The 12,975-nt window shown below is 44.7% G+C and overlaps 1 protein-coding gene across 9 annotated transcripts in view; it reads left to right on the forward strand.

The window, feature by feature from the left end:
* The first annotated feature begins 1,292 nt into the window (after positions 1–1,292).
* Positions 1,293–12,975, forward strand: part of UPF3A (UPF3A regulator of nonsense mediated mRNA decay) — a 40,217-nt gene continuing 28,534 nt past the window's right edge. For 5 of the 9 annotated variants that reach the window (XM_059995534.1, XM_059995537.1, XM_059995541.1 and 2 more), the window contains exons 1-7: positions 1,293–1,511; positions 2,210–2,316; positions 3,947–4,053; positions 5,234–5,332; positions 5,467–5,577; positions 8,857–8,912; positions 9,002–9,160. In XM_059995534.1, coding sequence (XP_059851517.1) covers positions 1,305–1,511; positions 2,210–2,316; positions 3,947–4,053; positions 5,234–5,332; positions 5,467–5,577; positions 8,857–8,912; positions 9,002–9,160 — 846 coding nt within the window. In that variant the 5' untranslated portion in view covers positions 1,293–1,304. The remainder of the gene's footprint in view (positions 1,512–2,209; positions 2,317–3,946; positions 4,054–5,233; positions 5,333–5,466; positions 5,578–8,856; positions 8,913–9,001; positions 9,161–12,975) is intronic. The other 4 variants (XM_059995535.1, XM_059995539.1, XR_009516752.1 and 1 more) reach the window with 2 other exon arrangements.

Here is a 12,975-nt window from a genome sequence, read left to right on the forward strand (position 1 = left end):
AGTTCTGGGAAGAAAGGTGCTACGAATGAAAAACATAGCCAACACGAATAAGTTGAAAATACGAAAAAACGTGGCATTTAAAAATTAACCTCTATATGAATTATTCTAACCAAAAGTGTTTCTGCCTGAATGTTTGTAAAAGAAAAACATGGCTGCTGTCCCATTGAGCGCCTCAAAAAGTTGAGCGAAAATTATATTGGAAAACATTAAGGCCCTGTTTTTTTCTTTTACATCTTTATTGGAGTATAATTGATTTACAATGATGTGTTAGTTTCTGCTTATAACAAAGTGAATCAGTTATACATATACATATGTTTCCATATCTCTTCCCTCTTGCGTCTCCCTCCCACCCTCCCTATCCCACCCCTCTAGGTGGTCACTAAAGCACCGAGCTGATCTCCCTGCGCTATGCGGCTGCTTCCCACTAGCTATCTGTTTTATGTTTGGTAGTGTATATATGTCCATGCCATAAATGCTGGAGAATGTGTGGAGATAAGGCCCTATTTTGAGTGCCGTGAGTCTGAGCTACTCCAGTCCTTGCCACCTGAGTCCTAGGGACCGTCGAAGTGAGCCTTCTTTCTCTGCGGCCAATTTCTTCTCTCAACTCTGGGGCATTTATTCTACTCCGCAGAGGAAAGCCATGTACTGATTTGTGCTGTTTGTCAATCGCTTGCTTTTTCCTGAATGTAATTGCTACTCTCTGATGAAACGTTCAGATTTCCTTGGAAAAGACTAAATAGCTGTAAACACTTTATTAAGCATGTGTATGTCATTCTCTGGGATGTTTAGCCAAACGGCCAGCTCTTCTCGGTGGGAAAGAGATCCAGCCCTGCACAGCCCAATTCAAGGCTCCCGCTTGAGCCAAGTCCTCAGGTCCCGAATTTCCCGCTGACCCGCTCCTGAGCGAGGCCGCCAAGCCCCCGTCCACCCCCAGACCCTTCTAAGTCGGGCTGCAAGGAGACCAGGGCATCGGCCCCGAGCTGACCGCTGCTCTCGGGGCCGCCCCCGCAGGGCCAGGGCCCGCCCTCGGCAGCCCAGCTCCAGCTGCCGGTCCTGGCCCCGCATACGCCCCCCCACCCCCGCCCCCTCGTCCAGGAGCCGAACGTCCCTCCCCACGCGCGTCCCCGGGCCCCGGACGGGCGCGGCAACGGAAGTCGGAGTACGGGAGAGGGATGCGGAACTGCAGCCAGGGACGGGGGAGGGGGCGTGCGGCCTCTGAACAGTGGGGACTGGGTGGGGCGGCCCAGTCCTCGCGAGATTTCGGCCCTGACGAGAGGCTGAAGCGGCTCGGCGGCGGGTCTGGGATGCGCTCGCAGAAGGAGGGAGAGGGGGGCCCAGGGTTGCCCGTTACTACGCGGGGTCCGAGCGGGAAGGAGAAGCCGTCGCCCACAGAAAGCCACTTCCGCCGGGAGTCTCAGCGGCGGGAGCCTGAAGCGCCAGTAGCCTGGTCCTCCGGCTGTGGGGGCGGTGCAGTCGAACCTCGCGAGGAAAAGAGGACGGTCCTCAGCAAGGTGGGGGCGGGGCGATGTGAGGGGCGGGGCCGAAGGTGCGGTATCCCTGCGCTCCGGGGCGGAGCCGCGGGCGCTTCAGCACCGCGGACAGCGGCCGGGCCGCGCTGCCCCCGCGGCGTCTGGGCTGCTAGGGCGCCCTTGACGCGATCTTTTCCGGCTTTGGAGGAAGAAAAGTCACTTCAGCCTGTATGTGTTTCCCGTCGAGGCTGGGACGCTGGGCTTACCAGTGCCGGGCAGTAGCCTTCCACGTTGCCGAGGGTCCGGTCCGGTCCAGGGGAGACGGCGCAGCCGGGAGAGCAGAGCCCGTGGCGCTGGAGTGGACGCGGGTGGACCCTGCGGGCGGGAGGCGGAAGGTGCTGCTGTGGATGTTGCCCTGCATGTACCTTACCTCCTGGTAGGGAGCGTGGAGGCGGGCACATACCAACAGTTATCTGGTTTTAATGAAAAGATTTTATGAAAAACGGCTGCTATGCCCAGCCTTTTCTGACCTCACCGATCCCTTTTACATTATTCAGCCCTTGTTATTCTTTTGACAGCCATGTTCTCCATGCATATGTTCCTTAATCTTTACTAAAATGCGTGTTTCTGCTGGACTCCTGAGTTAGATTTTACTCTGAGCATAAACACAGGTGACCAAGCTTTCAGGTAAGCTTAATACAGTACTAGCGAAAGGAAACCCAGCCAGCGTTTCTCCCCAGGTGGTCATCCGGCGGCTTCCTCCCAGCCTCACCAAGGAGCAGCTGGAACAGCAGCTTCACCCCCTTCCTGCACACGATTACTTCGGGCTCTTTACTGCTGATCTCAGGTGAGAAGATTTTACCAACGTTAAGAGGCTGAGAGGGAATTCCCTGGTGGCCTAATGGTTAGGACTCGGAGCCCGGGTTCAACCCCTGGTCGGGGAACTAAGGTCTCACCAGCTGTGCGGCATGGCCAAAAAAAAAAAGGCTGAGAGGTTTTGTCAGTTGATGGTAAAGGAATGTAGATAATAGAAGCCATCTCTGTTTCCATCTTCGTTCCCACATATATGCGGAAATCAGTGCAGGCCTTTATTTCTGCACGTTATTTCTAAGTAGGCAGATAATTAAATTTACCTAAAATAGATTTGAAGATCTCCGTACCACCACCATAGCCTAAAAAGGAAAGCAGTGTAACAACGTATTAATTTTTTTATTTTGGATATCACTAAACCTTACTTCATATAACCTTTTAAAGTAAATTGTATTAAGATATAAGAAAGAAAAGTGAATAAATAATAGATGTATAACCTAATGAATTTTTACAAGTGAACACACCCATGTAACTAAGACCAGATAAAGAGGCAGAATATTCCAGACCCCAGCAGCCCCTAGTGTTCCCTTCTATCACTGACATCCCCACCCTCAACCCACGCCCACTAAGTTATATCTTTTTCAGTTACCTTTTACAGCTTGGTAGGAAGATGTTTCTGACAATAATTTAACACTTCAAAATCTCCTTTTTATTAAAAAAGAGAGCAGACCTCAAGTTAGCCCAACAGATGACAGTTCAGCTAGAATTTGGTGATTTTCACTATGTGATTTCTTATTATCTTTATTATTCTTTTTCTCTTCAATATCATGAGTTCTCATTTATGGTAGCCATTATAAACTTTCCTTTTGAATAAATACATTTAAGTAAAAAAATGTCAGTTCGGTCAAAGAAAAATATCACAGGTAAATGTAGATTTGGTTAAAAAAAACACAACATAAACATGATTTTTTGAAATGACTAAAGTTTAGGAAAACTAGTACAGTTACAGGAGGTCAGGCACTGGACTCAGAGTGACTCAGATTGGAATCCCAGTCCCACCATTTTACTAACTGCTCCCTCTGTGAGCACCTAATTTCTCTGAGCCTCAGTGTTCTCATCTGTGAAATGGGGTTGAAAGTTCCCACCTATGAAGGACATTGGTAGCTGTGAGCTAGAGGGGAAAGGCTTAGTTCTTCTGTAGATCCTATGCCATGTGCTACAATAAATACCCTTTTAAGATACCTAAATGTGTTCTCTAAATCAGTAAAGGAGCTCATTTACAATACAACATTTCCTTCTCTGAATGAATCGTGACTAGGTTGTATTGCAGTCATGATATGTGATTAGGGATGATCTTTGAATAACCTTGCCTTTGATTTTCTACCTCTGAGCACCAGTATTTTAACCCTGGCTCTGTGCAGTAGAAAAACCAACCTAAAGTGTCTCTCCCAAATCATTAAAAAGATCTCGGTTAATATTTTGTTCGTTTTTGGTTTATTTGCTAAAGAATATCCAGATTGCTGTAATTAACTGACAAATGGTTCTTTGGCGTAAAGGTTTTATCTGAAGTAGTTTGTTGTATCCAGAAAAGAAGAAAAAAAAAAAAAAGACAAAATTAAAAGAAGTCTTAAGTTTTTTACTGTTTTCATTGTTATCTCTTCTTTCAGTCTTTATCCTCATCTCTATTCAAGAGCATACATTAATTTTAGAAATCCTGATGACATCCTGCTTTTTAGAGATCGTTTTGATGGATATATCTTCATTGACAGTAAAGGTTGGGTCATTGGCTTTTTAAACTCTTTATTGTAATATCTAAGTACTTTAATTAAGTTTTGCTGGATGTTTGTGAATTTTAATTGAGTCCTTAGATGCTAATCTAAAATAAATTCATAAATTTTGAGTATGTTATTGTGATTATGGGTTTATGTTAAAAATTAAAATTACATATAAACCAAAGAATTAATAGCAATTTTGTGTAGTAGTGACAACCTAGTTAGGTATCATCATCAGAGAATGAAGTTTTTCACATAAATGAGTTTTCTGGAAAAGTGAACTTTTTACTCTTTTACGTTCCCAAAGTAAATTATTTTATCCTGGTGCTATGTACTAGGCATCATGGGTGCAGCACTGAAAATGAAGCAGACATTGTCCCTGTCTGTCTGAAGCCCTGCTCTCCTCCTGGTTCTTGACTTTATTCTGAGTAGTTGAGGATAAAATAAATACTCAAAAGTGTCTTCCAGATACATGAGAGTTAAAGTATCATAGCCCTCTGGCAAATGTGAAAGTGATCACTCAGCGGGTTTGGCAGCAGGGTGGAAGTGTTCCCTCTCTCCGTGAGGCAGATGCTGTCTGCGAGCGTTTCTGTGTGTCTGTTCCCCGCCACCCCTACATAACAACAGAGTCAGCTTCAAGTGACTTTCATTCTAGATTTTTCTATATGAAGCAAATCTTACCTGGATATCATGAACACCCTTTGAAACCCTCTCTTTTAGCTGAGTGTCTCTTGTAAACAGAGTCATTTCCTTGAACTCATATACCAGATTGATAATTAAATTAACCTTTTAAAATTAAAAAATGTAAGATGTTACTAGGACACCTATTGAAAGGTATTCCAAAATAAACTCTTTGGTGGGAGAGCGATAAGGTTTATTGAGGTAGAAATTACATATGGTAAAAAAAACCACTTTAAGGTATACAGTTTAAAGAATTTTGAATGTATTCAGTCATGTAACCACAACTACAATATGAGGAATTGTGATATTTGGTAAATAAGTGCTCATCCTTTGTTTAAATCTGGAGTTTGATGTGCTAAGATTACTGTTACTTGAAAGTATAATTATATTTTAAACAATAATATTGTCAATGCTATGCTCAGTGCTTAAGTAAGCTAGACTATTGTTTTAAAATGAATACAGAATTTCAGAATGGCTTTTGTAATTTGTTTCCTGTTAAAGGCCTAGAATATCCTGCAGTGGTAGAATTTGCTCCATTCCAGAAGACAGCCAAAAAGAAGCTAAAGAAAAAAGACACCCAAGCTGGAAGCATTGAAGACGGTGAGTCCTTTTTCAAATGCTGGATTGTGAAACTGCATTAAACACATTGGTCAAATTAAACACATTGGTCAAATATAATTTCTCTCCCTATATGGGGAAGAATATATTTATTTTCTTTCTATCTTAATATACAGATCCAGAATATAAGAAGTTTTTAGAAACTTACTGTGTGGAGGAGGAGAAAACTAATGCCAATGCTGAAGCTCTTCTGGGGGACATAGAGGCAAAGACAAGAGAACTTATTGGTCTGTTTTGCTCATTTTTTTCCTCTTTATTGAGATATGTATTTATAGAGTATATATTTGTGTTTCCTTTTTCATGATTATTATAGAAAATTGACACATGTGACAGGCTTGGCAGAAATACAGAGTATTTCCCAGTTTTGACAAAAGGAAAAGGGTAGCAGGATGGTAACTTGGGAAAATATTTCTGAGCATCTGTTGATGGAGGGAGAACACCTGAGTTTTCAGTTACAGTCACTTTGTTTCAAAGTTATGACGCTTCTGAATGAGCAGTAGAGAAGACATTGGAGTGCTGTGTGCCGGGCTGCATCAGGTAAGCTTATGTCTCAAAGTTGAAGTCAGTCATCTTTGCAAAGAGCAGTCATAGAAAGGAGATGCTTTGCTTAAGTATGAGGTCATCTTGCTGTTGTTCAAAAAACTATCAAGGCCCCTGAGCGAGTGAGGCAGATGAGTGGATAAGCCCAGCCAGAGCACAGAATCTGGTTTGAATCAGGCCTTCAACCCTCTAGCCCCAAGTGGAATATTTTGGAAACGGCTCTCTCCTAGCAGCATTCCCCCAGAACTCAAGAGTAGACGTGAAACTCCTTTCTCTATCAGGCAACCTGTTTGTCTCTCCCAAACATGCTTGTAAGTGTCTCCCTTCCTGCCTCTGCCGGGGCTGGGGCCTCACCGTGCAGCCCGGTGCCCCTCCCACCTGTTCTGCCCTCCCTTCCCCATGCCTACCTCCTGCTCACCCACCAAGACTTACAGGACAGAACGGTTACGCTGTTGATAATTTATCTTCTTATTTGTCTGTCTCTCTCTGCATTAACTCTCCTCTCACTTTGTCTCTCCACCCCCCAAGAGAACTGTATTTTTGTCTTTGTAGTCTTAGCATGTAATTGCTTGAACAAGTTTAGGTATTTGAGTAAATGAATAAAACAAGGTTAACATTAGTGAAGCGTTCTTCGTTAGTCTAATAGTGAAGTTCTGTATTTTATAAGAGGCGATTCAATGTGAGGCTCGAAGGATCTTTAATCACTGAAGTATTTATGGAGATGTGCTTAGCACATGTGGACTGGGTACCGACTCTGAGCCTGGGCACAGGGACAGCACTGGAACAGGACACACAGGCTTCTGCCCTCGTGCAGCTGCCCTCCTACTGGGGTGACTGCAGCAAGCACATGCAGAAATGCTCAAGCCAGAGTATTTCCACTTGTGATAAGTGCCACAGACGTAATGGAATAGAATAATGGGATAGAGAGAGAGGCCCTCTGAGACTGTATTTGAGCCGAGACCAGCTGGGCCAAGAGATGGAAGAAGGGGGAACTGCAAACACAAGGGCTGGAGGCTGGAGCTCTGGGCCTGCAGGAGCGGGGCGCACGCCTGTGTGCTTGGCACGTGGTGGGCAAGGAGCAGAGTAGCTGGAGAGGTGGGACCACAGCATGATGGGCTGGATTTTATTTGAGGGACAGCTGGGGACCGAGGGAGTGATGTGGTCTGATTGATTTTTTTTCCCCGTCACTCTGGTTGCTCCATAAGATGGAGAAGCTGGGCTCTGGTTAGGAGGCCCTCGCTGTCGTCAGAGAAGGCTGCTTGAACGAGGGCGGCAGAGTCAGCATGTGTTCTGGAGGTTGAACTGACCAGACCGGCTGAGGATTGGGTGTGAGGGTAAGAAAGCAGAAAGGATCAAAGCCTCCAGGAGCCTGACTTGAGCAGATCAGTGGGTTATGGCACCAGGACTGACGTGGGGAGGAAACAGTATTGAGGGCAAATCGTGATTTCACTGTAGAACATGATAAATTTCAGAAGAGTTAAACGAAGCAGCAAATTAGAAATTATTTACAGAACTCACCCTCCTCGTCCTGTTTCTTTACTGCTTCTTCTTAAATGCCCTTGTACAGGGCCGCTGCAGGGAAGTAGCAAGATCTTCCACTTCTGGGCAGTTGTTAGATATCCACTTGCTGATCACACACACATCCCCCACCAGAGTCCAGCCACCCTCCTGCAGAGGAGGGACGAGCCTGTCCTCTCCCGTTCCCAGCATCTCGCCCAGTGCTTGGTGCACAGTAGGTGCACCGTAATTGTTTACTGAATGAATAAATGTGACTTAGAATCCACTAGCCCAGGACGAGCCTGTAGAACTGTGACTCCTCTTTCTGCCTATTTAAATTTAGTCTTAATCAGGCAATTCGTGGCAAATGCCTTTTTCTTTTCTTAGATTTTGACCTTTAGTGGATTCTTATGGTCAAGGCTGAGCAGTGTGGGTTAAAGGCAAATGTTAGTTCACTCTGAAGTTGCAGATTAGTGCAGGCATATCAGGGTCTTCAGAGCGCGGACAGACCTGGGCTCAGGTCCCAGCTCTGAGACTTAGCAGCCGTGGGACCGGCTTCCTCATACGTGGTTGTCGCCAAGCCTAGTAAGCGAGAACGGTTCTACTGTTGGTTAAATCAGTGTTGTACTGCGTGGTTGTGCATCTTGTATTTAGTAAATGATACACTTTTATGGCTTGTAAAGCACTTTCTTATACAGGGTCCTATTTACCCACCACATCAGTCCTTTGGGGGAGCAAGGCGGGTGTTTGTAAGGAAGGAGGGAAGGCGGGTGGAGCCTCAGCATCGGCTCCCCAGCCCCACCCGGGTAGGTCTCAGCTCTGCCCTAGTTGACAAGCCCAGAACCACCGCCGTACAGGGCAGAGTCCTCACGCCTCTCCAGCCTCGCCCTGACCCCATGGGTGCCAACATCTGTGGGTGCTTAAGTCCCCTGTGTAAAACGGCATTATATTTGCACGCAGCTGACCCACATCCTACTGTATACGGTAAGTCATGTCCAGATTACTTGTAATACCTGATACACTGTGAATGCTATGGAAATAGTTGCCACTGAGTTGCAAAGTCAAAGTTTTGCTTTTTAGAACTTTCTGGAATTTTTTTTCCCATATATTTTTGATCCACAATTGGTTGAATCTGCGGATGTGGAACCAGTGGATACGGAGGGCCGTCTGTATATAAATACGTTATAACGTTTGGGAAGTTTAATGTATTGTTTTCATTTTGCTTTTTTGCTTTATACATTTTTGTGAGTAATGTATGGGACTCCCTTAAGACTCAGGAATTAAATGCCTAGTGTGTATAAGTCTGTCAGTGCCTCCAAATTACTTGACTTTATAGTGATAGAGTAGGAAAGTTTTAAAATGATATAGTCTTCCCTTAATTATTTTAAAGATTAAATTGAAAGCAAGTATTTAAAATAAAGAAATCTTATTTTAGAGTTAAACACTACATTGCAATTTTTGTATTTTAGCTAGAAGAACCACACCTCTTTTGGAGTATATTAAAAGTAGAAAATTAGAAAAGCAGGTAGGTCTGGCCTTTTACCCAGTGAATAGCCTTCTTGTTCCCATCATGTCTGTGCAGACAGTTTATACACATACTTTCCACATCTTTAGAGAATTCGAGAAGAAAAGCGAGAAGAACGGAGGAGGAGGGAGTTGGAAAGGAAGCGCTTACGGGAAGAAGAGATAAGAAGGAGAAGGGAAGAGGAGAGATGTAAGAGGAGAGCAGCGGAAAAACAGCAGAAAACTGCTGAGAAAGAAGTAAGGAGGAAGGTAATTTTGAGGAGACATTTCATTTCTTTTTTCCAAAAATGGTTCAACCTTTTCGGTATTTTAGCTCTTCAGAACTTGCAGAACATTTTCATTAGTGTAGTCTTTCACTATTATAGTTCTTTTTCTCTGTTCTATGACAGTGGTTCTCAGATGGTGTTCCCTGAGCCCCAGGCTTTCTTGAGCTTGCTGTGTTTGGGGGACCACATGGGTGGAAGAGTGGGCGAGGACCAGGCTCCTGGGTGTGGCAGAAGCACTTCACCCAGAGGAGCCCACATTTAAATGTCGTAGGCTGGGCTTCTGCTTATATTTGCCTTTCAAGAGAGATTTCCTAACTAAAACACGACACATTTGAAACCCGCTGGCTTCGTGTCTACTGGCCTTTCTTCGTGCCGACGGACTCATAGAACTGGGTTGTATCATTTCTTTTGTGGTAGCAGCAATGGTTTCTACATCTCTTGCCCATTTTCCCTTTGACTGATGCATTCATTTATGAGGGTGGTTTAATTCCCACAGAGGGAATTATCCTCTATGTAAAATTTATTGCCTAAACTGGGGTCAGCCCCTACCTTCTTAGTATTCTGCTCAGATGACTTTAAGCCTAGATTTCAACCGCATGTGAATCTTACCTCTTCCACAAAGGGTTTAAGGTGCCTTTTAGGGATTCGTTAACATTGTATAATATAAAGGAAAAAAACGGAAGGTCAGGACTTGAGGGAACAGAGGCAGAAAGGAAAGGATAGGGAAGAGACCACAGTTGCCGTAGTTGAGCCGTAGATTCGTTTCTGATATGCTCGGCAGTCAAAAACAGAAGAGTTGATCAGAAACTTAGTTTTCACTATTCATGAGGAGAAAACATGTCATTTCTTCAAGGAAAGCAAAGCTTTTTCTAGGCCTTTGCTTCTAAAACAGTGTCTCCCGTAGGTGGTCCTGTGGGGTTCACTAGCAATGGGGGGGATTTCTTAACCATATTCCTGTGACACACACAGCCATCTGTATCGATCAGAACTGACTGGGCTATGCTGCAGTAAAAATAGTCTCAAGGTCTCATTGGTTTCGTGCAGCTAAGGTTCTCTTCTTGTTCACATTACGTGTCCATTGTGCATTGCTCATCATAGCCATTCAGTGAGCCAAGCTGACGAGGCTCCATCTTGCATTTGCTTCCGCAGTCGTTATGAAGTGGAAGGAGGTGTGTAACACAGCAGGTTGCACACTGGTTCTTAAACCTTCCACACAGAAGTGACAGGTCCCATGTGCCCACATTCCACTGGCCAAAACGCGGTGCACGTCCCCACCTACTCTCAAGCTGAGGGACATTGCAAGTGCCTGGAGGAAAACCTGGAACAGCTGATGAACAGCACTAATGAATAACATAACCTCTGAAGACTGTTGCTTGAAGTGGCTCTTTTTAAGTTCAAGGATTTGCTGAAAAACTCAACCTGATGGAAGGTGTGGGCCAGGTCATGCTGCTGCAGCACATTTACTGCAAAGATAAAACCTCAGTGGGCAAGATGAGTAGGTAGCCGTTTGACCCGCAAGAAATCCGCCAGAGTGGTTTCCTTCATTTTGGCTTTGATGACAATTGTTACAGATCCATGTAGTTTTAAAATCTCATAATCTGTTAGTAACATTGATGAAATTGAGGAGCCCAGTCAAGATTATTAAATGAAGATCGTCCATCCCACCTCTGCCAGGACATGGACCTAATAATGGGCGTAGCCAGGGTGTCCCTCTGGAAATAACTCTGAGACTGTTCTCTGTTTGTCCATGTGGTTTAAGTATGAACACAGTTCTTCATAACAAAAGTGTAGCAGATATACTTCCTATAACAATCATATGTAGTCTCAACAGTATAAACTAACAGCCCTTGAAAGATAATAAAATGAAACCTTAATGTTATGGGAAGGCCTTTGTCATCTTGGAAAGACAGCTCTGTCATGACCAGGGGGCAAGTAGGTATCCATCTACAGGTATGCAAATATTGTCTAACCTTTTCCTTTACCTTTCTCAGCAAAGAATAATAGCACCTAGTGCTTTATATTCTGAGAAGCATTTTTGTCAATAGCTTTGAGAGTTTTTCAAGAAGAATCATTAAAACGTGTAGCCTACAATTTTGCCTGTAATTTTAAGTAAGACTTACAGTATTTGGAATATAGCATTTTATTTTTACACGTTTGAATATGGAATTAGAATCCAAAATAAACCAAAGACATAAAAGCAAATGATGTCAAAAAGTAACTGTGGGGCTCTTCATACAGAAACAAAGAAACCAACACAGGCACAGCAAGAGAAAGGCTTAGTCTTACTGAATCTGGTAAAACAGAATCCTGGTGGCAGGTTAGACCCCAGTGACGTGGACCGCCCACAGCTCTGTCCTTCGAGTGTCTGGTGTTCTGACCTGACAGTACATATTTGACTCCCAGGGTGGCCTTTAGTGAGCGTCTGTGCTCAATTTGGGGATCTCTGACCTAAGATTCATCTAGAGAATTCAAATTAAAAAAAAAAAAAAACCTAAAAAATAAAACCTGTAAAAAAAACCCCAAAAGAATTTGTATTAATACCCTAAAAGTAAAGAGGCAGAGAGAGGTCCTCGTGGCTGTTGTTAACAGTAAAGAAGAATATGATTCAAGGAGAGCCACCCAGTGGTTTATTTTCCTCTGAGACTTGAGAACTAAGCAGTGAGCTCAAGTTGAAGTAGGAAGTCCGGTTACCAAAGTCACAAGTAAAATTCCCGAATACTGTATATATAAATTGTAGGCTATAAATACTGTATCTGAAAGAGTTGTGCGATCCTTTCCACGAAGCTCTTTAGAAACAGATGTGTGTGTGAGATAGGTTACACGCATGTAGAACAAGCATAGATGTGGGCTGCACAGGGACACTTGGCCTGACCGCCCCCCACCACCGGCTCCCCTCGCAGGGAGCTTCCCCCCCACCAGACTCACGCCCTCTCATGAGTAGCCCCCCCCCCCACTGTCTGGTCCCTGCCTTCCCTGACCCCCTTGAGAAACCATTCCCCCTCCTCCCCTGCCCCACACCTCATTGTCCTTTTAGTCTGTTTATCATGTGTTTGTAGCGTTTCATACCACCTGAGATTATCTGGTTCACGGTTTTCTATTTTTGTCACTGTGTATACCGTCCTCCCACCCCCATGGCCACCACCGCCTTGGCAAGACTATCAAGTGTGAGTCCTTAATTGTGGGCACTTGTCTCTTACCCACAACTGCATTCCTAGCCCTGAGCCCAGGGACTTTACCCCAGTTCATGGCACACAGCTGCTAAAACCCGTGTAATCTCTGGAGTGACAGGAGTGTCCTCTGTATGCTAATGAGCTGACAGGTGGCTGGGACCCTGGAGAGCTTCAGGATGGGAGCTGCTCATCAGAAAGACCAGGCGTGATTATAGCATTGGAACCTCCAGCCCCATCCCCACCTCTAAAGAGGGAAAGGGTTGGAGATTGAGTTCAGTCACCCATGGCCAGAGGTTTAATCAGTGATGCCTGTGTAACGGCGTCTCCATAAAAGTCCCTGAAGCGTGGGGTTTGAAGAGCATCCCAGCTGGTGAACACACGTATCCCACTGCCACGGGGGTGGAGCCGAGAGAGCCCTGTGCATCTCTCCCATCGGGCTGTGCCTGATTTGTATCCTTTATAATAAACCAGTAATAGTAAGTAAAGCACTTCCCTAAGTTCCATGAGTCAGTCTCATTCAAGAGCTCCCTGAATTTATAGCCGGCCAGTCAGAAGTACTGGTGACAACCTGGGACTTGCAACTGGCCTCTGAAGTGGGGACAGTCCTGTGGGATCTGACATTAATTCC

The sequence above is a fragment of the Delphinus delphis genome, chromosome 18 (assembly GCF_949987515.2).
Source record: "Delphinus delphis chromosome 18, mDelDel1.2, whole genome shotgun sequence".
NCBI lineage: Eukaryota > Metazoa > Chordata > Mammalia > Artiodactyla > Delphinidae > Delphinus > Delphinus delphis.